General features: G+C 44.0%; 1 protein-coding gene across 2 annotated transcripts; it reads right to left on the reverse strand.

The window, feature by feature from the left end:
- Positions 1 to 371: 371 nt before the first annotated feature.
- On the reverse strand, positions 372 to 23916 carry DYNC1LI2 (dynein cytoplasmic 1 light intermediate chain 2). 2 transcript variants are annotated; one of them, XM_033127948.1, is made up of 13 exons: positions 23760 to 23878; positions 23520 to 23593; positions 21185 to 21301; positions 16708 to 16938; positions 12138 to 12307; positions 10838 to 10931; positions 9736 to 9871; positions 7594 to 7705; positions 6984 to 7043; positions 6197 to 6238; positions 5690 to 5807; positions 4726 to 4842; positions 372 to 3332 (listed from the first exon to the last, which is right to left on the reverse strand). In XM_033127948.1, the coding sequence occupies exons 1-13, from the start codon at positions 23864 to 23866 to the stop codon at positions 3232 to 3234; spliced, it is 1479 nt and encodes a 492-aa protein (XP_032983839.1). In that variant the 5' UTR covers positions 23867 to 23878; the 3' UTR covers positions 372 to 3231. The 2 variants fall into 2 exon arrangements, with proteins under 2 accessions (XP_032983839.1, XP_032983840.1); XM_033127949.1 differs by lacking the exon at positions 6197 to 6238 and having other exon boundaries at positions 23760 to 23916.
- Positions 23917 to 26086: the final 2170 nt, after the last annotated feature.

A 26086-nucleotide genomic window follows, 5' to 3' on the forward strand; every position in this document is an offset into this window, starting at 1 on the left:
ATTTTCTTGAACATATTTTACTGTTCCCATTGAAAACAGGTGAAAAGCGTTATGGCATAGTTGCTCTGAAATTCCTCTATGAATCCTCACGGCTTCTAAATCCCTTAGCCCAATTCAGACAATCACACATTTATCCAAGAGGCAAGAAAATATGCTGGACAACTCACAAACCCCACTGTACTTTACTCACAGCTTGGAACTCCACATACCTCAAAATATGGCTTTCAAATGTTTTTTAACAGAATTTCTGATACTTTTAAGTGAGAGAGGTATGCATTTTTAGCTACGTGGTATATACCCGACATGATCAGCAGAAAATTCAGTATCTACAGTGGGATAATTTATCAGAAAGAAAGTCACCGAAAACTGTAAGCAGTCTGGATTCGTGTTTATTGGAGCCAGTAATTAGAGACATCTTCTTTTTCCAGCACTAGAAAGCAAGGTTCCACATGACTGCGCACTGCATCTGGACAGAGCCACACCCCTGGACTAAGGCTGGTGGGGAAGAATCTGCAGTCCTCGTTTTAAGTTAAAAACACCAATAAACTTAGTATAGAGACAACAGTAAACTTTCACTTACAGCATCAACATTAAGGTCATGATGTACAGAGCAGTCACTTTCAACTTTGTTAAACTAATAAAACACGACGTCTTTCAGGTTAAACACTGATTTTAAAATGCCAATCAAAAACAAAAAGTGCAAACACAATTAAATAATTCTAGCAGCATACCCGTTGCATTTTTAGGAAAGATCAATTTATGGCCTTAATGTGGCCACATCTTCAAAACTGGGCTTATTTCTTTGATTTTTCAATTTTAAAGACAAACAGCAGGTGTAATCACTATAGTGTACATAAATAGTCATAAAATTGTCTTTAACAGTCTACCATACAAGTGTATTCTGCAAATAAAATGAATTTTACTTTAAAAAGTAAAGGCTGTTTATTGTTTGGCCTTTGGTTCCAATGCTTGAAAACCCCCAAATGACAAAAAATATCTCCCCTCCTCCCACCTCCCAAAAAGAACCCTGCAGCTCCCCAAAGTTGGTAGACTTTGGCAACCACTGAGCACACGACACTATGCATCAGTTTCTTCTGCTACTAGGAGCATCCACTTGTCATGAGAAACTAAAAGTGATCTTCAAGAAACCTTCCTTCACAAGACAGGTGTCTCAGCATCTCATCAGTTTTAGTACATTTTATATTGACACAAAAGTGCTTATCAGTTTAAATGATAAAAAATGAAAAGTAAAATTATGCATTAACATTTTAAATCACACTATATCCCTCTTAGGCATGTACCTTTCCAAGAAATTCTTTCTTGTTTCTGTGGTCACTCATTTTGTGCCCCACCCTCCAGCTGCTATAGAGGGATCAAGTGACCCCACCATTAGTGTGGCCACAAGTTGTTTGGCATCTATTGGTCACTACACCACAACTATCATTCCAGAGCATTACCTGGACAATATTGTAATTGGAAAGAACGATACATTTAAAAAAAAAAAAAATAACTGAATTTAAAAAGCGGGGAAAGTGTTATTTTCAAAAATAAAACTGGCACAAGAAACATGGTTTTATGTTTGTCAGAAAGGCAATACTCAGCTTTCTCCTTAACAGTGTTCAGACCTTTACAAAAAAAGCAATTCAAGATAGTTTTAGAGTCTTGTTATATAACATAGGATATTAAGTTATGCCCAGTATTATGTTAGTGGTCAGTCAAATCTGGTATGTAAAAGCAATGACATTAGGGAAGTTATGCTCAGACACAGTACAACATTCATATAAAAAAAGTAAACTCCACATAAGTGAATTGTGGTTTTCCCCTTGGTTTGACAACAAATGTTTTACACATTAAATTAATGGTAGTGTTTGCATTTAAATGTTCTTTATCGTGTATAAAATTAAAAGTGCCATTTCAAATCCACAGAAGTCATTTCCAGAATGGTGATATGACATGACAATGTGCATGAATCTGACCTAATGGAGACACCTGAAACTCTTATTTCCGTAAGAAAAAAATGCTACATTTTATGAAAAACACAAGGGAAATGTATCATTTCCACTTTCAATATAAAACATTCACCCTTATATGTCCATCTGATAGCACTGATCAGACCAGGGAGCTAGGACAAGACCCTTTGCATCAGTGGAACTCCATGATGGCTTCCACAGACCATAAGGCAGGGGTTGGTGCAAGCCAATTAATCAGTGTGCAATTACATTAAAAACCTCCCCCAAACTTTCTGTAGCACATTGCCTTGTGGTAAAATGAGAGGTTGGTCACCCATTCTCTATCTGTAGGCCAGCCTGTGGTATTTAAAAAAAAAAAAAAAAAAAAAAAGTTTTTTTAAATTTGAAAAACAAAGCAGGAGCTATTTAGAAAACACAATTCAAAGTAATCTAATTTTGTAACTGCTGACTTTAAACACACCCCACAGTGACTGTCTGCCCCACAATGCACATATGTGGAGCCCAACACCTCCCACAGGGACGTGGCCTAAGCCAAGCACATGAGTCCTGGGCAGCTGCCATCTTCCCCACCCGTGTCAGCTCTACCTGACTCCGGCACCCCACACTTAACCACATCTTTCATAAGTTAAAGATGTATTCAGAACAAGTCGAATTCCCGTTTTGCTTAGTGTTTAGTTTGGAAATGCTTGTGATATTCAGTCTTCAAATGATTATTCAAGTTCCACCGAACACACAGCATTTACTAACACTGCTCACCTCCTCCTTCCTCCACCTCCTTCAACATTCAGCTTCCCTACCATTACTTCTCTCATTCCTCCTTTCAGCCTTTTTTTGTTTCCTGGACTTTCTGCTCCTTAATCTGCTTCCCAAGAACAAGTGAATTTGCTAGCAAGCGACTGGTCAGACTAACCACGATCTGATCGATGACTTCCTGGTCTCATTTGCTCTACCCTGAAAGAAAGTGGGCCCTCTCTCTCTCGATTACCTTCCCCTCCACAAGAAGCCCCAGCTGCACTTGCTTCCCACGAGAGAGCCACATGCCTGAGAGTCCAAGGGTTATCCTTAACAAAGGGGTCTGACACATAACCTTCCTAAATGTGCAAGTCACACTCGGACAAGCCAATGAAATATTTTTTTTTTTTAAGTTCATCTCCCCTGTCCCCAAAAACTGATAGCATGTGCGTTATCAGAAAAATCCTGGTCTTGGCAGATCAATATACATAGTTATTTGGTCATTTTACATATACACTTTTAAGGAGGATCAGGCTTCATTTTCTGTTGAAGAGTTTGTTACCATGGAGTCTGGTTTTCGAGTCATTCTATCCAGTTCTTCCTGAACATTTGTCAACACAGTCTTTTGTCCTTTAAAAAAAAAAAAAGCAGCAGTGATGGAAGACTAGAAAAGAGTTTTAAAAAGGAACATTCAAAACTATACAGACTTCTGTAATCATTTGTGGTGATAATAACCTCAGTAAAAAATGAAGAAAGCCTTTTTTCATTGTAATGATTATGAGAAGACAGACCTCAATTCAGTCCGTCTTAATTCCACATGTCACAGGTCTGCGCTCCCCCCGACTACATGACTGCCCACTGCCTGGCGATGCCTTTGTGCCAAACACAAGGGCCTTTCTGGAAACCCTCTCACCACCAACCCCATGCACTCTCTGCCATCTGCCTAGAGGTATCTGCGTTTCTGGCATGCAGCAAACTACCATCTGTGTCTCAAATAGAACAGGTGTTTAGGTTTTGTTTCTAAATTACTCTAATGTTTCTAAATTACTCTTTGTTTCTAAATGACTCCTATGGAAAGCCCAGAAACACTGCATTTCAATAAGAAAAAAAGACTAAGGCCAGACATTTCAATCTTGCATAAAGTTAGTGTTCATATTCTTTAGTTGCCGACTACTAACTGGGGCCTGGAAATGGCCCCTATTTCCTGCCAGGCAATACCAACCAGCTCAGAGCCCGGGCCACCAGACCAGACGCTGAGTCTCCAAGGACTCAGGAGTCCATGACGGCCCCAGCTGACCTGAGGATAGAGTGATTTCCTGAGGGCCTCCTTTGATTTAAAAACACCAATTAGGGAAAACACTGTATTAACATTTCTTATAGCCAATGGAAAAATTAAAAGCAAAAAGCTTTTAAAATGGCCTCAAGCTTCCAGGGAAAAAGTGTAATTTCTAAAATCTTGATTCTCTGTTTCAGAGACCTCCAAGACACAGACTTGCCCTACCCGCCCAACTTGGAAGGACATGCAGGAGATGGATGTGTGACAAGGCAGGAGCTTCGTGGAGGAGGGAATGACAACCCTCCAGTGAGAAAGGGAGGGTTCACAGGCTCCAGCTCACGGCAAGACTGGGGGCAGTGAACAAAAATCCTTATGAAGTAGCACAGAAAATTAAATAAATAAAATGTCGATAGTACACCCCAGACCATGACTCCCAAAGGACAGAGCTTCTACACCAGGGCCACGTGTATGGTTTAGGATCTACCTCAACTCACCCAACAGTCAGTTCCTGAGAACCTCAATGTACACAAATCCCACCTGAAATGTGCCTAGGAAAACTGCACGATGATAAGGTAATCCTATTGTAAAGTATACTGCTCAGTGTAAAGCGGAGAAGTGTTCTTTGCTTGGCTGTTCAGAAAACCGAGGGTCTGCAGGTCAGGTGAAAGCAGACACTCCTGTCCGCCTCCCCATCTTCCAGCACCCCTCAACAAGAAGGGTCATGAGTGTCCGAGGGTCCTTCAGTACCTGACTTCTTGGCTGTGCTCTGAACCCCACCAGCACCAGGACTTCCAGGAGAGCCTGTTTTTTTACTCAACAGACTGTTGAAGAAGCTGGCCAATACCCCTTCACTTGCTGCATTATCTAAGGAAACATTAAGAAAAAAAAGCATCACACAAAATGGATGACAATTAAACAAAAAAACCTAGTTTTCATCTTGGAATTATCCATTTGTGGCTATCATCTTCCTAGGATAATGAGTATATTTATTTACTATGATCCCTTATATACTGCTACTGCTGAGGCTAGTTACATGTTAGCACGATTAAAGTGGAAACCTGTTTAGATTTCCCACCTGTTTAGGAGGCATAATAAATAACCTGTGCTCTACATCATCTTCCTGTCCACGAGGCAATGTCTTTCAAAGTTTATAAGCCTATAATACTCCAAAGCTGCTGTGAAAAGCTCTCATTCAGAATGGAAGCTAGCCACTGAACGTGCAAGAATAAAATAAAATTTTGTTTTGAGGGTCTTACTGTAGCCAACATCTTTGCATATTATTACTAAGTCCCTGGGATAAGAGCTACTTAAACTAATAAGTAATTAAGCTTTGCAAGAGAAGCAAAGGGAAGAAACCCCCCCCCCCCCCCGTTTATAAATGGTAATATAAACATAACGAAAAACAAAACTAAGGACTCAAAACACACATTTTAATATGACTTATGTTGTATGCCTCTCCAAAGGAATCTGCACGCCCTAACCAATGCCTTACACAAAGCCAGGTGCAACAGCCACAGATTCCAACCAAGGAACAGGGTTTGGTCTCTGCCAACCAAGAGCCCCGCCCCCCCAAGGGGGGATGTTGGAAGCGGCCTTTCTTGGGGAAGAAAACACCCAGCCACTATGAGTCTCGACCTTCCCAACCCAACCATGCAGACCCTACAGAGCTCAGGACTAGGACTAAACCACTCTCTGGAGACAGGATACATACTTTTGATGTTCGGGTCCGGCTTCTTTACCGATGTGCCTGGGGAGGCACTAGGCACGCTGGCTGGCCCTCCCCGGCCCTGGGTTCTTGGAGAGCCAGAGGGTCCTCTCGCAGGGGATTCCTAAGTCCAAAAGCAGCCCAAGTCACACACAGGCATAAAAATAACAGAAAACACAGATTCCAAAAACGAAGCCATGCTCCTGCAGGGTATTTTTCAGTCTAGGGAGAAGGGTGGCAAGACTGGGAGTTTGCTCCCAGGTCAGTCCTTTCTAGACCTCAGTATCTCCTGAGAGAAGAGATATCAAGATAACAAAGCCTGTTCACTTTAATTCCCAGAGCAGGATTCCTTTATCAGGCACCGTCTAAGTTCCTACTGTGTTCCTGGCCCTGGGCCTTTAGGGGGACCAAATTCCCTTTGAAACCATAAACGCCCACACAAGCTTTTATAATGGTACAAAGTTTGAAGACACCCATGACACTAGGCCTTGACCCTCTGTTTAAGGTACTCACGGAGGCTCTCGTGGGCGTGGCTGGCTGCTTGGCAAGGAGTGACTGCAAAGAGAGGGACACACTGGCCATTAACCAAGGCCTGCAGAGTGTACTGAAGGTCAGGAGAAACACTTCCAAGTTTCCACTAGAGGGCACCATTAACAACAACCAACTCATAGGTTTTACACTATAAACGCAAAAAATTTCAATTGAGCAGTTTGATGTGGTGAAAAAATTACTCCAAGTAACCAGTTTTGAAGCTAAGGAAGCAAGAAGATCACAGAAGGGATGAACAGCTGACAAAGGAACTGTCAACAACCCCCGCTGACCTGCCTACACCATCAAACAGACCTGTCCAAGTCAAACAGAAAAGTGAGACTGAATTTGCATTCTGAACTGTCAGCCGGGGGAAGTAACTCTCCTCACCTACAAAATGGGTTTCTCAGCTCACCTGCCTTCATGCACAGGGCTGTGTGGGGCTACATGAAATAACGGGAGTGAGGCCAGGGCACTCGGTAAACTGTCAACACAGAGTATTACACCAGGAAACCTAGCATTTCCAGAGAGAAAAAGTACTTAAAAAGATAACTAAGCCAATCACTATAGGAGAATCTGCAAGGCCAGCAGGGAACCCCCTGAGGCACGTCCAGAACCTCTACTCTGGACCAATCCTAGAAACGGGAGGGAACAAGGAAACCTGGTCCCAACAACGTTAGCGCTGCAAGCTCTGATACCTGCAACCTCGCCCCTGGGAACTGGCATTTCAGTTGTGAGAAGGCCTTTGCTCGGGCTTCACTGGTCTTCTTACCTGTTGCTTCATTAGGAACACCTGCTCATCCTCCGCTGCCAACTCTTTGTCGTGTACCAGCTGGAAAGGGAAGACACATTCATTTGTGGCCAAAGGCCAACACCACCCAAATTACTGTCAAAATTCAGGCTGAAAAAGAGAATCGGGCTCCGGTCTCCACATGAGCCTGGGGAGAGTCCCTGCTGAAACTGCAGAGCTGTTTCTCCAGCCTGGCACAGACCCTGTGCCAAAACCAGCCCTGGCACATAGCCAAATGACGATTTTTAAGTCTGGCAGGTTCTAAACAATAGTGCCCTGCCCCCGCCCCCCCGCCACAAGAATCTGTAGTTCATAGGAGCAAAGGAATCTATTCAGAGTCCACAGGCAACAGTGGCACCGTCAAGACTTAATAGGAAACTTCAACCCCCCTCCACGTGGGACCTCCATCACTCATGTCTCACCCCCCAAGTCCATTCACGTAACCCCAGGCTTCATCTAAAGACTTTTCTTTTTAAAGGCCCGTGGATTACCTCCCCCCATCCCCGCAAGGATGGTTTAACGATTCTTTGTCGGTTTCTTTTCCAATTAAAAAAAAAACACCTACAACTTTTACAGTGATTGACTTGTGTACCTTTCTCACAGGAGGTTTCGTGATAAAGTCTTCATATACATCTTCTGGTTTCACAGTTGTGAAATTTTCATGTAAAATGGCTATTTTCTTTTCATTGTCCCAGCCTGCAGGTCTAAAGGTAGAGAGACAGGGATTGACTTGTTTTTCCTGGGACTGCCTTACAGAGCACTCAGCGCATAGTCCAGGTCAGGACTCCTGGTGAGTTCTGTTCCCACAAGCTCTGGCCTGTAGATGCTCAGGCTGGCCTGTAACTTTCGGGGGACAAGCCAAATTTTACTGCAGGTGTTAACGCATCAGATCCACATCACAGGTCCTGCTCCCTACTGAGCTCACGGGGCCCAAGGCCTAAGGAGCCAGAATGGGACCTTACTGACTACACATGCTGACCCACGTCAAGGGTTCAGAGCCTTCCCACAACTCCACCCAGAAGAGCAAGGACACAATGGGGCCCTGTTCCAACAGAGCAGAGAATGCAGGGAGCAGCACAGAGGACAGAGCTCAGGATGGAACTGTTTCTCTCGGGCTTTGGCACGCAGGCACCCCTCTTACAATGTTTCTCTAAGAACTCTTCTTTCTGACAGCAGTTTTCTTGTGGATTGATTCATTAATTTTACTGGTGTAGGAAGATGTACTCTGGAGCCAAGTGGGGAAACCAGGCCCTACACTACTCTGAGACCCAAATCGGAGGGACACTCCTACGTGAGAGCTGCCCACTGGACATCTCAGGGCAGTTGGTACCCAGGTTCCATTAAGTTAAGCCACAGCCTCCGGTTCCCACCAGACTCTCCTAAAGGAGCAATTGTAAAATGCCCTACATGATATACTTTTGAACTCTAGAAGCTCTAAAAGATGGCAATTGATAGTTCTCACAGGCCTCATTCTCCATCGAACTCCTGCTCCACAGCTCTGTAAGGAAGAGGGTGCTTAGCCAGAGATGCTTCTCCATTCCAGACCAGCCCTACAGCCCGCCAGTCTCCCTGCTCCTCCTGCTCGCTGGGACCACATGTGATTTGGGCACTGGATGACCCTAACAACATCGCACCCACTGGGCTTGTGTCTTTGGTGTCTGCCTGACTGCTCTGGACAACAATTCTCTAAAACTGCTCCAAGCCTCTAGATGTGCTGTCTGCAAGCAGCCTGAGTGAGGCTCTCACTGCATGTTCAGGAGGCAGCCTATTCAGTCCCAGGAGCTCTTGGCTTTCACACCTTTAGTCTTCTCACAGACTGTCCCTCTCATCCATCTATTCCTTCTGGCTTGTCTGGCACACACCACTCATCCTTCCAACATCACCCCCTCTGCCTTCCCTCCCACACTGCGTCCACTACCCCATTAGTGCCCTACCGCTTCTCAGCTGTGTGTCCGACCCTACAGTGCCATCTATAAGGACCACCTCTCTCATTCATTTCTGTCTCCTGAGCACAGAACCTGGGCACCTCGGAGGTGCTCAATATTGGCTTAATGAACTGTAATTCTTTTTTAAACCAAGAGGATATCTAAGCCTAAAAACACAGATCAACTGGCATAATTTCACTGAGAGACCACAGTTTCAACATTTATTTATGCATCCACAACACTCATCATTCTCCAGTGAGAAAGGACACAAACTCAGGCAAACAGGTATCCAAGTTCCTGCCCAATGGCTCCCAAAATGTGAAATGCTGAAAACACAATAAGCAAGTAACATAGTCAAGGCCCATGCTGACAGGGAGGCCTGCTGATGGGCAGAGGAACCAGATGCTTCAAGAGTAAACATTCAGGATCCCGAAGCGCCAATTCCCTCTATTTCAACTCCCTCCTCCAGCCAGTATTTTACCAGAGTTGACAATAAGCGGCAAAAATGGATGACTTAAGTTTTAGCAACTTGCTCTCAATGAAGAAGGTAGGACCCCTGAACTCACACCACCCACGTCCCTCAGACTGGAGGCAGAATGGCAAGTAACCTGGAAAGGAGCAGAGAGGGAAATCTGTCACCTGGGTGTACCTATCACCTTTGAGGTCCAGCCCAAGCACTTTGCCCCAAGGCAGCAGAAAGCTAGCTGTGTAAGACAGAGACAGAAGGCATCTTACTTGGACAGATGAAAATGTAAAGAGCAAATGTACTATAAAGAAGAGTTTGAAAGCATCAGCTATAAAGAACTCACATAAAAACTGCATCCTTTTCCACAACTAAGGCAGGTGTGGTAAAGTGGAAACCATACGTTTTATGAACAACGTATTTATACAACAAGTCGAGGTTTTTCTCTTCCTTCACTGATGTGTAAATCAAGGCAGCTCCATCTAATAAATCTGCTTAAGGAAAACCAATTCACTGCAGGAGGAGACAAAAGCAAACACATACAAGCACAATCCTCACAGTACTTACTCACAGGTTGACCATTTTAGGTCACTACATGATCAATAAAAAGTGTTATAATTTAAAACTAAGAGGTAATAGTAGCATATGAACCAGTTCAAAAGCATAAAGCATGTTGATGGTAGCGGGCCATGCAGTCCATTTTTTAACATGTAAACTTATCTTCTGACCCATCAGATTGCTTCCCAGTCAAGTTAATGGCTCTAAGGCTAGCCCAGGAAAACACTCTGCATATCCAAGGGACACAGATTCTTTCCCTAGCAGCTGCTCACACGTAATCAAGTTTATCATTAAGCACACCTTTTATGAGAAATGGGTACCTACATGTATCAGGACCCTTCACTGAGCTGGACAATGGACAAGCTAAAGAGCCAAAAAAAGTGATAGGAACCCATCTCTCACTCCCACCATAGGGTTTGAGACTATGGCACCAGCTGCTACTGGATTTTTATAGAAACAGGACTGAAAAGACTGCTGACCAGCACCTTTCTCGTGGACATCACAAAAGATAAACATAAAGAAAACAATTGTAGCATCTAAAGCATACTGTGTATTTCTGCAAAACAAAACAAAACAAAACAAAAAAACACCCAAAAGTTTAAAAATAAAGATTCCCAAGATATGATAAAAGTAATTTGGTAATAAAATTTCACATATCAGCCTTCTTCTTGAGTATGAAAGCCATTCAATGTACAGCATTAAAAAGAAAAAGTGATCAAAGATAGGCGGAAATTAGTAAGTCTGAAATGTCAACACAGTAAAATACAAAACTAGTAAAAAGACGTACACAGTTCTGGATTCAGGAAGTACTCTGAAGATGCCCCGTTTCTAGAGTAGCACACTGAGAGGGAAGCCTGTGCCTCTGGGCCCCCACAGCGCCCCAAGGATACACTGGAGGCAGAACCTCCGGAGGTGTGACTGGATGAAGTCAAAGTGCTCGTCCCTGTAATCGTGCTCCTTCTCCAGGACACTCACCGCATCACACTGCAGGGAAGACACAAAGAGAAAGGAGTTATCTTTTTGCATCCCTGCCTGCTGCGGATGGGAACAGACTCTTCTTTAGAAATAAAGTATCACAGTCCCAAGAAGAAAGCCATACGCAAAGGGCCAAGCAATAATTAGAAGAGTGAAAAGCAACTGGACAATTTTCTCTTTCATCCTGGGCCTCAGTTTCCACATCTTTATGGAAAGGGGATATAACAGCCCTGATCACCTCACAGTTGTTCTAAAAATCAAACAGGGTCACATCAGGAAACAGGCCCACTGGCCATGGCTGTGCACTGCGTACTCCCTACGGCTCCATTTTCATAGAATGTGATGCGAATGGCACAGCCTGTAGTTGGGCAATACAGTGGCTCCGATGGGAATCAGGTACTTCGGAAACCCAAAATGATTTTATTTTATTTTATTTTTTTAAGACCGTCTCTCAAATTGGTTATTGTTTATAATTTAAGTTTAGTCTTAGATAAACCATAAACAAGTTTGGGCCACTAAATTCTTTTGCCAATAATTATATTACAGGACCCAATCACCAAATTGCCATCATCATCAGTTACTGTACATTATTCGAAATTAAAACAATTTTTTTGAGACCATTATTCTCCCAGTCTTGACGTGACCTCTTCTTTCCCTAAAATGTTTTCAAAGCTACTACTTCTTTTTCTTTGTGTAAGAGATACAACTTTGTTTCTCTATGACTGAACTTAAATTTCTATTCCCACCTCATAATTCTACAGGGTTGAAGAAACTCAACCCTTGAGTTCCCTTTTTCCCCAGGGTTATATTCTACTCTGAAAATCATATGAAGTGCAACAGACTTTAGGGACCAAAGCCCAAAAGAATTCTGCTCTTCCATATTATTTTTTCATCACTAGCTTGGGTGAGACGAACTGGTTGACACAGCCTTACAAAAACTGTTTTTAGTTCTGAGTTTGAATCACTCAATAAAGTTGACAGTGCTTCATGGAGAGATTAACCCAGGCTATAAGCAAACTGAATGGTGTCATGCTTCCAGCAACAATGTTTAAATGACATTATTTTCTTTCCTGACATTTTCACTGTACCTTAATGAATCCCGAATTAGCCCAACTCTCCCTTGGGAAGATATCTAATTAAAGCTTCCCAAAGTTTTTTTAGCTGGTGATTCTTCACTGGCCAAACCCAGCCAAGTTTCCAGGTCCCTGGACACACCTTTGTGCACACCACCAACACAGGGATCCCCAGGTTATGAGTCAGCACGTTGTCACCGAGAGGCAGGGCTACATTTTCTTCATCAGGACCCGAGCTCAGAGGCCCTCTTCTCTGTGGGGAACCTTGACAACCTTCTTCAGGCTCGACATAGTCTTGAAACTCTTTCACAACTACAGGTGAAAAAGGCAAAGAAAATCACACACATACACATATAAAAACAGACATCAGATTTAGAAAACTGAGAAGTAACAAGCACGAAACATAAATAGTTGTGACAAATCCTAACTGTATCCGACTGCAAAATTAGGGATTTGGGGATGATGACGCAAAATGCCAATTCTGACACTGAGTCTGAGCATTGTAACTTCAGAGCAGCGAGGGCATTCCTAGGGACACCTTCAATTGTACCCAACTCTTAAATGGTTCTTAAAAACTTCTAAGGCTTCAATTGTTCTTACTATGAAAAAAGCCACTTTTCTTATATATCTTACACTTTCAAAATACCAGAATAGTTGAACTGTGTTATTTCAATAGAGGTGACCACTAGCAATAGTTTACAACTTCTAAAAACTCCTCAGAGTCCTCATTAGAAACAGTAAAAGCACCTGAATTCCCTAAGAACACGCTGTTTCCACACAGCTGAGGTATGTCCCCACTAAGGACAGAGGCCGGGCTAGCCCAGCACCGTCCGGATCTCATCCTCCTCAATCCTCACTCTTGTGGGCTCGGTCTTCTCTGGAGGAGACCCACGTGCAGAGTTCACGGACCGGTTCCTGCCTAACACAAGAAGGGGTCAGGGGTACAACATCCACTTCTTAGTACGTACGGTCACTACTTTGGCCAAGGGCGTAACGTGCAGCAGGGCCTGTAAGCTGGGAGTGGGCATGGCCTTGGTTAAGTCAAATGAACACAAAGCCCACAAACCTATACCTTTTCGTGGGCACTTCAAGGCTCACCTGTCAGGCCAGAGAATAAGGACATGATGGTTAAAGTTACTCTGGGCCAGAGGAGCAAACCGGCAGCTCTATGCTTCTATGCCCAGTAAGGACGAAAGGACCAGAAGGCCTTTCCCTCTCATCCACAACATGTTCAGTAAGAAAACGCAAAAAACTGAACTAAAGAGAACCTAGGGAAAGGTGCACATACTCTGCTCCCACCCCTTGACCAGGTTTCAAACATTTTAAAACAATGAGTTTTAATTTACAAAGACTCTAGGTTATCGTTACAGAAGCTTCTGGAATTATCTGGGAGCACACTGTCTTTCATATAATAGTGGACAAACTGGAAAACCACTAAGCCCTAAAGTGCAGATGCAATAACATTTCATCTCTACAACTTCTCTTCAATTAAGCCCATTCACATACTTTCACTGCCAATATAAACAATCTACTCAAGTGGTTGTCAAAGAATCTCGAAGGAATCAAAGGTTCTCACATTTTCTCTTTAACAGCATTTTATCAAAACTTCAAATCAATGAAAAATACAATGGCTTAACTGTCTGGATAAGAGCTATTATAATTGCCCAAGATCACATGAAACACCCAACTAGGGCTTTCAAGACAGTGAGCATGGCAGAGCCTAGACCGGGTTACAGGTGAGCTAAGTCACTGCGGGAAATGAGGCGGAGCCGGGTAGCTCTGGCGGTCTGTTCTATGAACCTCCGTTACACAGTATGTTGCACCAACTCTGCGGCATTCTCCTTATGCCCTGACGTGAAAATGGTTGGGAAGCCCTGGGTCAGACTATTCACTCTCTAAAGGAATGACTTAATTATGGCTGTCCAACACAGTAGGAAACACACGTGTTTTTAATAACTCAGCATTTTAGAAAATAAGTTGGAAGACAGAGCAAATGTTCACAGCAGAGGTTGATGAAAAGGGAGGATAAAAACATGGTGAGGACTGTGTGATTCGGGTAATAAGATGTGCACTTCCCATAGTGTACCCACATACCACAGTATTAATTTCTCTAGAGGGAGGGAAGGCCAGTATTTCAACAGCAGGGACCATCGGCCCACCTGGGACTCCCCCGTTTAGCATCAGATGGCAGTAGGTATGGGAAGGAGATCGCAGACAGCTCAACCCTAGCTATTGGCCCCTCTTTCTCACCTCTTCCCTCCTACCTCATTGATCACCCACTGGTTCCACAGTCCTAAGACCCCCCAGACAGCACCTAATCTTTACCCTCTACTGATTAAGGGAAACCCCAGTCATAAAGCAGGAAGACAAGACTAACCTACATACACACCCCCACTTCTGGCAGCTCTGGGGGTAGCTCTGCCCTCTCCCTCACTCAGATGGATCCTATGGCCAAACAGCTGCCACAGATTCCAGACCACTGGGGAACCTAATCCTGAAAGACTGGCGACTGTGGAACAGCTTTCCAAACTCAGCAGACCGGAGACTGGTGTTGGATTGGAAACTAAGTTGGGTAACAGCCCTTCGCTCATTCAATAGAATACCTAGAGTCCAATTAATCCGGAAAGCGGGAGTCCTCAGCAAGAGGATGGCGAACTGCTTTATTAAAATGTAACCAAAAACCAGTAGTAACAAAGGCACTCCTTCAACTTGCAACACAAAGGCATGACGACCATTTCAAACATCTCAGAGGAGGGGTGGTGAAAACGAGAGAGGTCCTAGGAAGGTGGAAGGTTAACCAGAGGTAGGAGGCATGGACATGGTTCTAGCAATTTCTAGCTGCCCTCCAGTGTCCTCTCTCCTCCTCCTCCTTATAACCACACTGGACTCTGATATTTACAACACATGGCCATACAGACTACATTTCCCAGCCTCCTTAGAAAGACAGCAGGCACGCGCCCTTAAGCCCTTCTTTCCTCTTCCTTCATCTTGCGGCTTAGAACATGGATGTGAAGACTGGAGCTCAAGCTGCCAAGAGGAAGAGAACCACACCCTAGAGATGACAAAGCAGTAAGCAAAAAGGAGCCAGGGTCCATGACCTTTCTTCCCAGAGCCACTTTCCAGGACTAAACTGCCTACTTCTGGATTTCATTTACAGGAGAGAGAAATAAACCTCAGTCTTGTTTAAGCCACTGTTATTTTGGGTTTTCTGTCACATACAGCTGAGTCTAATCCTAAATGACAGAAATCCATGACCAAGACCACAAAATAAATTCAGTGTGCCACGGGAAACACAAGCGCCCGAGAAGCAGGCATCTTATCTGCTATATGCATCCCCGATGCCCAGAACTGACCTGGTACAAGGTGGACATCTTCCTGCCTGGGAAGGAACACTATCCTTCACTCAATTTCTTTCTTCTTTTTTGTTTTGACACATCTTTACAGGGTTATAACTCTAAGAAAACAGATTCAGAAACTGAAATCTCCAGGGCATTAACCCACTAATCTGGATATGATACTAAATGTGCAGTGAAAGGAAAACAGCTCTTCAGCCTCAGAACTATTCTGAGAAGTTGTCTTTAGGATCTCTATTTCAGGGGAAAAAGAGGCATTATCTAGAAAGGTCAGTGGCTGGAGACAGACGAGCTGAGCTGCATAACAATCACGGCAGCACATGCCGGTGACCTGGGAAACACATACACACAACAAACCAAGGATTAGATGTAAAACTCCCTGTTTTAGCTAATGTGGGACAGGAGCAAGTTCTGAAGTTATGACAGGAAGACACACAGCAACAAATGTGATCTGAAAAGCACATTAAAATTTCCGAACCCTTCTGCCTGTAAGTGTGAAGATCGCATGTGCCATGCCCCAGAAGCACTCATTAATTCACTAAAGGGAATGATGTCATCCTTTGGAAATAAGCCAACCTGATCCAAGCCTGTCCCGGCCAAGGCTGCTGCTGCTGCTGCTGCCGCCGCTGCCACAGCTCCAGCCCCTGCCCCTCCCACTTCCCTGGCAAGTGGACAGAAGCTGATGTAACTGCACAGAAGCAAAGAAAAGGAACAACAAGCTTCTGAACCACATTAAGGGAAAAAAAAACAAACAACTTCCTTTAATTTGAACATTCTTTGTTCTCAAAAGGACTTGAATGTCCTTAGTCTTAAAAGTCTTTCACTTTAATGACAAAATAAATGGCCTTCCTATTTCTATGAACTAAAATCATATTTGCTGGATCCCAAAATAAACTAAGGCAAGAGCTGAAAGATTTGTCTTTTGTAGGGCTTCCTTCAAACCTTCCTTCAAACCTGCCAGCATAGGGCCTCAATGGAATCCCAGGCAATGGACTCAAGGTGCAGACATCTCATCTAACTCAGCACAGAGAGTAGCAGAAAAGCAAAAAGACCCACAGAACTGATCATAATGGGGGGGGCGGGGAGGTTAAGGGGTCTCCTTATTTCAAAAGAATCAATGAAGATAATAAGGAATATTAAATCATTTATTTTCTTCAACTGTGACACTTGAGATAAAAACTGCTTTGAATACTTTTTGACTACTCAATTTACAAGAGCAACTCTGAAATAAATGGTGCAAACGAAACATAAACACTCAGCAAGAGAAGCTTTGCAGCCTCTTGACACTGTGAAAAGGAGAGTGGAACCACCTGAAGACACTACTGAATTTTCAAATTAAGGAAATCTTATTTTACTTACACTTCCGTTCCAGTGCCCTCATTTCTTCTGGTGGAATTTTCATTTTATCAATATGCTCACGTAAAACACTAGCCCATTTCTGTAGAGATTCCATCACGGTCCAAGGCCTAGACATGTCTGCAACAAAAATGACCAGGGTCTCCGGCAAGGATTCAGCAGAAACTGCAAACTTCAGCAGGCCTTTGTGGTATAGGTCTCCATCCAGAATCCACACGTTACAGCGTGTGTGATCTAAGAAAAGAATTGAAGCTAAATTACTACCTGACAATGACCAGCACAGCTGAAAGAAGAGCCACATTAGGAAGAACTTGAATGTGACAGTCACAAAATTACACACACAACACAAACAGAAATCTTAACCAGAAAAGTGCTCAATGGATACCAACCCTTGGTCAAGGTGCCTGGTGAACCATCTAAACTTTAAACTTTGTAAACTACGGTAGTATATTGTGTCCACATCTAAAAAGATTCCAGCAATGTCGGAGGAGTAAAAAGTGAAGGACATTTTAGCTTTCTCTAAGAATCAAAAGATACTAATAAAAGCTATAAATGTTCACTGGTCAACGGTGCCATAGTCTAAATAATCCATTGTCTAAGATATCAGCAATCTGTGAGGCAGCAAGCAAGCTGTACTGAAAAGCATGTGGTTAAACAAGCTCGTTTTGTGTCAGTCACACTGAGCAGTGCGTTCACACACTACAAAGGGTGACTAAGAGACAGGACTTCTGCATTTAAATGCTAAGATAAAATCATTACTTACACAAATTGAGATATGAATTACTGGATAGCTGATGATTTAAAGAATTATAGTCATTTTTGATATGATAATAGGGTTATGTTCTTAAAAATCCTTATCTTTTAGACATACATATGGAAGTATTCCCAGATGTGATGATAAAATGTCTGAAATCTGCTTCAAAATAATCAGTGTGGAGTGAAGGGAGATGAGGGTGAGAGTAATAGTTGAAATAAAATTGATCAAGAACTGGTAACTGTTGAAGACACATGATAGATATACTAGGGTTCATAATACTAGTCTCTCCACATTGTATGTGGTTTTTGTTTTCCATTAATAAAAAGTTAAAAACATATCACAAGTACTGACATAATGAAGCACGCAAAATCACACCTTCACGATCAAATTACAGAAGATAATTCTCCAAAATACTTTACATAATACATACTTTAAAAAGCTTTTAGTCATCTTTATTGAGAATTTTCTTTTTACAAAAGTATCTTAAGAAAGAACCATCAAAAATATAATTTCATTAAACTTGTTTTCCAATAAATTCCAACATACACTTTAAAAATCTGTCTTCCGTTAGCTTCCTTTTTTGCATAATAAATTAACGTGCTATAAGAAAAATATTCATGACTTTATATTTCAACAGTATAATAAAACATCTACATCTAGCTACACTTTCAAAACTCTAATACATTTTAGATAGCAGTTTTGGTTTGGGTTTTGTGAATTCCTTCAAAAATACTGCTCTGTACCTGAAGCCCACAGATTTTAATGCCTGCCCCTTACCAGGCAGTTCTTTTTCTCAGCCTCTCTTCCTACTGCCCACTATACATAACTCACCCACATGCAGAGAGATCACAGATACCACGTGGCATTAAACAGATGCCCCCAAACCTGAAGGCAGTGGTCCTGGATTGACAAGCTAGAGACTATTTTCTCTACCTGCGTGACTGCCTGCAAAATGTGTATTTATAACCCAGTCACGCCACATAATAAAAGACTACAGTTGAAAGACGTATAGTTAACCGCAGGTTCAAAGAGGAGAACCTGCAAATAGGTCGTCTAGAAAAATCCATAAATGGAGACCAAGACCTTTTTAAGGCAACCTTAAGGAATCTGAAATAAAAGCTAACATGTACGAGGTATGATTAAAAAATACGGTGAATGTTTAAATTTACAAAAAAAAAATTACAGTGAAAGACACATTGCCATTAATCCCCCTCAAAATCCTCCCCCTCGCTTCAAATACACTTATCCCATCGCTCTTGTCACTTTCTGAAGCAGTTCTGGAAGTCCTCTTTCATGAGTGTCTTTAGTTGCACTGTCGTGGCTACCTCCATGTCCTGAATCGATTCAAAACGTTTACCTTTCATGGTTACTTTGACTTTGGGGAAGAGCCAGAAGTCGCGTGGTGCCAGATCCGGTGAATAAGTTGATGAGGACACACCATTATGTTTCTATTTGACAGAAATTGCCATACCAGAAGTTATGTGTGTGACACAGAGCCTTTCCGGTGTAATCACAACACTCATTGCTGGTGCTGAGTGCCATCCAACGAAAAGGCAGGGATCTTCAATAAGGGAAGCGGCGCTTCGAATCTTAGTAACAGTGTGTGACAAGTGTCAACTTGTTCAGTGCAGTTAGTTGGGTGTGAGCTATGGTTGAGAGAAGGTGTGTTTTAAGTGTGCTGCAAATCATCCTCCATCATGACAACGCTCCGTGTCACACATCCCTTCTGGTACGGCAATTTCTGTCAAATAAAAACATTACGGTGTGTCCTCATCTACCTCATTCACCGGATCTGGCACCGTGTGACTTCTGGCTCTTCCCTAAAGTCAAAATGATTCAGGACATCAAGGCAGCCACAATAGCACAACTAAAGACACTCGCGAAAGAGGACTTCCAGAACTGGTTCAGAAAGTGGCAAGAACGATGGGGTGTATTCAAAGCGAGGGGGAGTATCTTGAGCGGGATTAATGGCAATGCGTCTTTTACTGTAGTAAGTTTTTTTTAATTTAAACATTCACCATATTGTTTGATTTTAAACATTCACCATATTATTTGATAACACCTGGTACTTCAACTCAAAGGCAAGTGAATATAGTTAATATAATGCTTTGGTGTGAAAATACACTTATACCATCTTGAAATGAGAAGCTATAGAGATTCAGAGTATCTACACCATGTGTCATACTTTTAAAAGGGTACGAGAGCTACCACTGCGTCTCAAGCACTTGGCTACATGTGACACATACCACCTCTCATTCTGTCAACCTACAAAATAGGTACGATTATCCAATTCTACGAATGAGGAAACTGAGATGCAGAGTGGTCAAGTCAGTCACAAGTAGTGACTAGAAGAGTGGGATTCTGAACCAATTCTGCCTAGCCCCAAAGCCCACGTCCTTTCCACAATAACCACGCTGCCCAATAAAGAAGGAAGCAAAAGACTCAGACATATGAGAACCTCTAGGCCTGGCTCATTGGCCTGAGTCCCAACTCTACCCGTGCAGACTCCGGTGGGCCTAGATGGGTACCTGAATGCCTCTGTCCGCCTTAAACAAGGAGAGCCCTCAACACTGGGTCTACCTCCTATCTTCTTTCACATCCTTCAGGGAATGTTCAGTATGGCAAGGGAAGCTGGGGGAAGAGGTGCAGGAATAAAATCCTTGGAGTTCCAAGATGACCACTAAGTTACCATTAATACAATGCAGGTCTCCAAGCTTTAAAAACGATCCTTATCCATGTCCTCTATTAAATGACTCTTGGAGATAAAGAATTATCATGCTGGAAAGGACCTGGGTCCAGCCTCTTCATTTTAGCAATAAGGAAATGGGGGACCAAAGGTCACAGTGGGATTATAATCACACTTACATCATAATCCTTACTGTTTTAATGGGTAAAGGCAAACATAAAGAATTTAACAAAGATATTTCATCTTTACACTACATAGATGATTTTTCTACAGATAAAAAGCTAGACACCAGTAATTATTTATTTTAGAACCATTCAAGATGGCTCAAAGACTAAGTTTATAAAGGAAGTATTACTAAGTAATGGTAACCAAAAACCATTATTCTAATCCATCTCATTATTATAAAAATGAATTATAAAATGTTATCTAATGCTTGTAAGACTGCTAACCATGCACTATTAATCATCTCAACTACCCTAGAGGTAGAAATTATTACTATCCACATGCTAGAGGTGAGCAATTAAGAGAGAATATTATCACCTCTGAATCTCTATTCCCTCCACTGAAAGAAATACAGGAAATCAGCATTTTCACACTGTCACAAAAAGACTTAGAAAAGTCTCCTGTGAATATATGTTGAGCTGTCACACTCTAAACCACACCAGCGTCAGATTCTCCACTAGAACCAGGCAGAGTACCAATGGTGCACAGATCAGTCTGCTAAATGTTTCTCTCATAGAAAAGTCCAAAGCTTTAAACAACAAACGTCCTTCTTATTACCCTGATGTGCATCTGAAACTTTACCTTCAGTATCTTCTTTTAAGTGGTGGCTACCCAGGGCAGCAGCTAACAGCCCCCCATTTTTGCTAACATACTCTATACAGTGGGCAAAGTCTTACAAAGACATGCACTTCATCTACTCTCCTGTGACTGAATTCTCTTGGAATATTGATAATGCTTGGCCATGTTGCAAGAGCTGCAACCAATGAGTCAGAGATCTGCATACACTCCTTACCATGGATCAACGCTTCACTCACCATCTCGGTCCTCATCATGGATGCTGAGGTAGAGATACTCTAGGCCTCTTCCTTTTTTGCCATGCTCAGCTCCTTGTAGTTTAGTCATGAGGGTTGTTTTACCAGAACCATCTTCACCTACAAATGATGTATGCAAAAAGACAAAGTGTCCTGTTTATTCTAGGCAAGGATGGGGCATCTTGACAGTCACATAAGAAACAACTAAGAATTTCTTGCCAAGCCTGCTGTTGAGGTCTCTCACCTGCATTCACAAACAAAGCACACTTTACTGTAAGAGTGGTAAGAGGGGGAAAGGGTGATAAAGGTGGCAAATTCCAAGATCTAAAATGACATTCTACTGCAGTTACCGTTACTTTACAAGGAAAAGACTAAGGCAAGTCCACAGCCCCTCCTGTGTATCCCTGAAAATAAGACCTAGCCGGACAATCAGCTCTAATGCATCTTTTGGAGAAAAAATTAATATAAGACTCAGTCTTACTTTACTATAAGACCAGGTATAATATAATATAATACCAGGTCTTATATTAATTTTTGCTCCAAAAGACGCGTTAGAGCTGACTGTCCCACTAGGTCTCATTTTTGGGGAAACACGGTACCTATGACTTATAAGACATGCGTTTGGAGAAGTGAAAGTAAAAGGTGGAGTTAGTTTCTCACAAAATAGATTTTTAACACAAGAAAATAAAGAAATCTTCAAAATATAAATGACCTTAAAACCCAAGAACTCTAAAATACAAATAATCTGATCCTGCCTCACAATCATGAAGAATGGAAGCTATTACTCACTTTTGACTTTAGTGTATCTCCTTCGTAAGCATCCTGAAGGCTAGGAAACTAATGAAACTAATTATAGACCTAAGTAAAACACAATCTCAGTAATTATCAAACACCTCCTCATCACCCTCCAACCAACTGCACCCCCCCCCCAAAGAAAACCTTAAACATCAAGAAGAAGCACCACCAAGAAACATTACAAGGCACTCCTGGGATTTAATAATATGGACTTAAAAAGACATGAGAACAGAAAGGCATTGCACAGGTCAAAGGCCTCCTTCCCCATCCCCAATGACACTACCTTATTCAGGCCCTCCCCATCGCACCTGGACCACGTCAAACACTTGTCAGCCTGACTTCGGTACCTGCTCATTTTGAGCCACTTGCCACTCTGCCACCAGAGTTCCCTTTCTACAACACAGGTCCAATGACCTTGATCCCCCACTTCTTGACGATCTCTAAGGCTCCTCTTTTACCTACTGCAATGGTCATCAGCTAAAGACGACCACCCGCTCCCCACACAAACAGTGGGAATTCTCACAGTGATTCCCTAAATGATTAGGGAATGGAGGTAAAATAAAGGCCCTTGAGAAGCAGGGGCCTTCAGGGAAAAGCATCAAATCTTCAGCCTTCCACCATCTGCCCCCAACTGACCTGAGCAGTCGCCTTCCACTCACACCCTCTTGTCACCACTGTGTTCCTGAAAGCACTAACCCTCCATGCCCCTGCATGCCATGTTGACACTTATCCTTCAAAACACCTAATCCCCAAGTTACCCTCTTTTAAAACAGCACCACGCAGTGTGATGCCCCCACAATAATCAGTCCATGCCTAGTGTGGCATAGTGCAATCATCAACACATCTGCCTCTCACTAGACTGAGATTCTTGTGTAGTGTCTGATGGATGTCTGTGCTGTCCCCATGCCCAGCCTAAGGGACCCACTCAATAAATGGGTCTGCTGTATGAATGAACCCAGCCAAACTCCCTCACTTAGATGAAGAAAGTGAAATCAGACACACGTTAGGGGGCCTGACCCAGGTAACCCAGCAGTGAGAACTAGAATAATGCAGGAAAGTCCCTCGGTGAGGACCCCCAGGCCGGCTGTCCTTTGCAGAGTCCCTTCGATGGCTCATGAAGATAAAGGAATGGCTCCTGTGCCATCTCCCCACAGCCCCAACCCCAAGTCACCTGGTTCTCCCAACTCCTCCACCTAACCTCATCCACCCACGCCCCGCTCCACACCCACATTTGATAAACTTCTAAGCTATGAGCACAGGGAGTCAGGGACATTTCAAGCAAAGCTGATGTTGCGGCCAAATGACTAAGGAATGTGCCGACAACCGCATGCCAGCATCACTGGGATCTCCGTAAGGGGCAACACCCCAACCTCAGGCGTGGTGGACCCGGCCAATCTCCGGCTGTCCAACCGGGGTCTTCGGGCCCCCCAGGCGAGACAGGCTGCGGGAAGGCGGCAGGGGAGAGGAAGGCTGGGACCTGTGAGAGGGGCGACCACCTCGCCCACCCCGGCTCCCTGGGCAACGCCCCGCCGCCGGCGCTCACCGAAGACCAGGATGTTCTTGCCGGACGGCAGCTTGGACCTGGCACGAGTGGACACCTCGCTCAGGATCGAGGTCCTGTGGGGACAACGGCAAGCAGTCAGCCCCAGGCCCAGCCTGCACCTGACCGGTCCGGGACGGCCCGTCAGTCTGTCCGCCAGTCCAGCCCAGCCCGGCCGGCTCCCCGCCCCGCCGCGCCCCACCCAGGCCCGGCCGACCCCTCCCGGCCGCCTCGTGGTCTCACCATAGGCTCTGGCCCTCCTCCTCCTCACTGGTCAGGTCGCCGGCGGCCGCCACCGCGGGCCCGTTGGGGCCCAGCAGCACTTTCTTCTCCACCCCCACCGGCGCCATCTTGCCAACCGCAGCCACAAAGAGGGCCCTCCCCCGGGCCTGCTGAGGACCCGCGAGGACCCTGGCCAGGCCGCCCGCCGCCCGCCGCCCCGGGGCCGCGCCTCACTTCGCCCGCCCCGCAGGGTTCGCGCCACCGGCCGCGATCCGCTGGGCCCGCGATGTCTGCAGGGTCTCACAGAGACGTGAGGCCGCCGCGGTGGCAGGAGACCGGCAGAGGTCAGGCAGCAGCCGAGACAGCCATGCGCAGGCAGGCGGTGGCGAGAGCGGGAGCCGCCAGGACTGAGGGCACGCTGGCGGCCTCTGCCGGCGGAGGGGCACAACGGCACCCCGCCCGGCTCCTCCCCGCGCTGGCGGCTGTCCCCTGCGCGGTCTGGGACCAGGCAGCCAAATGGACAGACGCGTAAAGCTCAGGCGTTGGAATGAGACTAATGCACGATAGCGCCATTTATCTAGCGCTTACCGAGTCACCCTGAATCGTATCTAACCTGTTTACAAATGAGGAACCTGAAGCTCAGAAAGCTTAAGAAACCTGCCCAAGGACCCAATGCTAGAAGATAGCATCCCGATACTTTGTCTTATTCACCGATCTTATATCACGAGTTTTGCTTAATCCTAAATCAAGCCCCGCATTGAAAGACTGGCCTTAAACTAGACCTCAAAATCCTCATAAATATCCCTTTTTCCACTTCCTCCTTCATTGACCGTATTAATATTGAGGTAGTGATCTTTACCGCAGTGAACAATACATTTGAGCTTAACAGGTTTTAAAAAATATTTTCAGGAAGCCAGCATTTGCCTTCAGAAATAGGTTTTAATTTCCTTTCTTGGGGGGTGGGGAAGGAAGAGATGTGCAAGGAGAAGGGATAGGGGAGAGAAAGGGGACGGAACAGCGTAACGGAACAAAAGGAAAGAAAAAATACATTTCACCTGTCAAGCTTAACTTGAGGTGTGCCACTACGTTAGGGCTCTTGCTATCTGTAGAAATAGGCTCACTTTACAAGCCATTTCTAACTAGCACAAGGAAGTGGGATATAGTAGAAAAACAACCACCTATATGGGTTTCAGATAAGTAGGATTCTGATCCTGGTTCTGCCAAATATAGGCAACATGGATTACAGAATCCAACAAATGGGCATAACATCTGCCAACCTGAATGTAAGGTTCAAATAAGACAATGGGATTGAAAACCCATTAAGTTATACCCCTGGAAGCCTGAGAAGAGCATGCAAAGTATGTATGTCATAAAAGGGCAAGTGGTGTCTGAATTTTCACAGGGCAGAAATGAAGTTGAAAACTACAGCCAGTGAACTTCATCAGCCCTAGGTGAAATTCTCTAATGTGACCAGTAGGAAAAGATACCACCAGACTTAGTTTCTTTATTACAAGAATACCAGATAGGAGGACGCTGCAGACATAGCAAATGCAGATTTCAACAGGGCATTTAACAATTCACATCACAAACAAGAAAATGAAATGCAAGCTGTATTGAGGCTTGTTAGAAACCAGGCCCAGTCGGAGCTGATGAGCAGGGACCACCAGAAGAGGCCACCTGGAACCTGCCCCAACCTCCCATCCCAGCCCAGCCAATTCAGGGTGCCATCAGTGACTTGGATGAGAATGCAGCAGCACTCATAGAAGTTGTGGATGACCTGAAGCAGGAAGGGATGCCTAACATATTGGATGACAAACCGAGTACAGACTAAATCTAACAAGGTGGAATTTAACAGGAACTACTAAAGTCCTGTAGTGGGGTTAAAAATAAATGCATAAGAACAAGATAGGAATTGATAAACATTATAATCTGTAAATCTTAACTATAATCTGAGAATGCCAAGAAGCATCTTAGGTAAGATCCATAAAACCTCACTGGGCCTAGCGAAGAAGCTGATAACCCTGCGTTGCCAGTCAGGCCACATTTCTTTCTGGTCACAGTTTATAAACAAAGAGGTATCCAGTGGTCAGTGACTAGGTTCATAAGGAGACATGGCACTTTACTGCTGCAGCATGAAGTAGCTGGGGATCATCAGCATGCAGGACAAAGGATGTAGAGGGAAAAGAGATAGACATCTTTCTTTAACACTTAGAGGGCTGGCATGTGGAAAAGGGATTCAACTTTCGTGATTCTGTAGAAGGTGCTCCAGGAAATCACATTTCATTTTAATCTAAGGAAGAACCGACCATCACTTATCACCCTGTGAAGTAGTAAATTACAGGTTTCTG

Source organism: Rhinolophus ferrumequinum, chromosome 15 (assembly GCF_004115265.2).
Source record: "Rhinolophus ferrumequinum isolate MPI-CBG mRhiFer1 chromosome 15, mRhiFer1_v1.p, whole genome shotgun sequence".
NCBI lineage: Eukaryota > Metazoa > Chordata > Mammalia > Chiroptera > Rhinolophidae > Rhinolophus > Rhinolophus ferrumequinum.

What these genes read in the sequence shown, in the direction of transcription:
- DYNC1LI2 (XM_033127948.1), bottom strand. Translation starts at nt 23,866, where the DNA reads ATGGCGCCGGTGGGGGTGGAGAAGAAAGTGCTGCTGGGCCCCAACGGG. An exon ending in CAAGAACATCCTGGTCTTCG is followed by an intron (nt 21,302 to 23,519) that starts GTGAGCGCCGGC and finishes CATCATTTGTAG; the next exon opens with GTGAAGATGGTTCTGGTAAA. An exon ending in CCATGATGAGGACCGAGATG is followed by an intron (nt 16,939 to 21,184) that starts GTGAGTGAAGCG and finishes TTCTTTTCTTAG; the next exon opens with ATCACACACGCTGTAACGTG.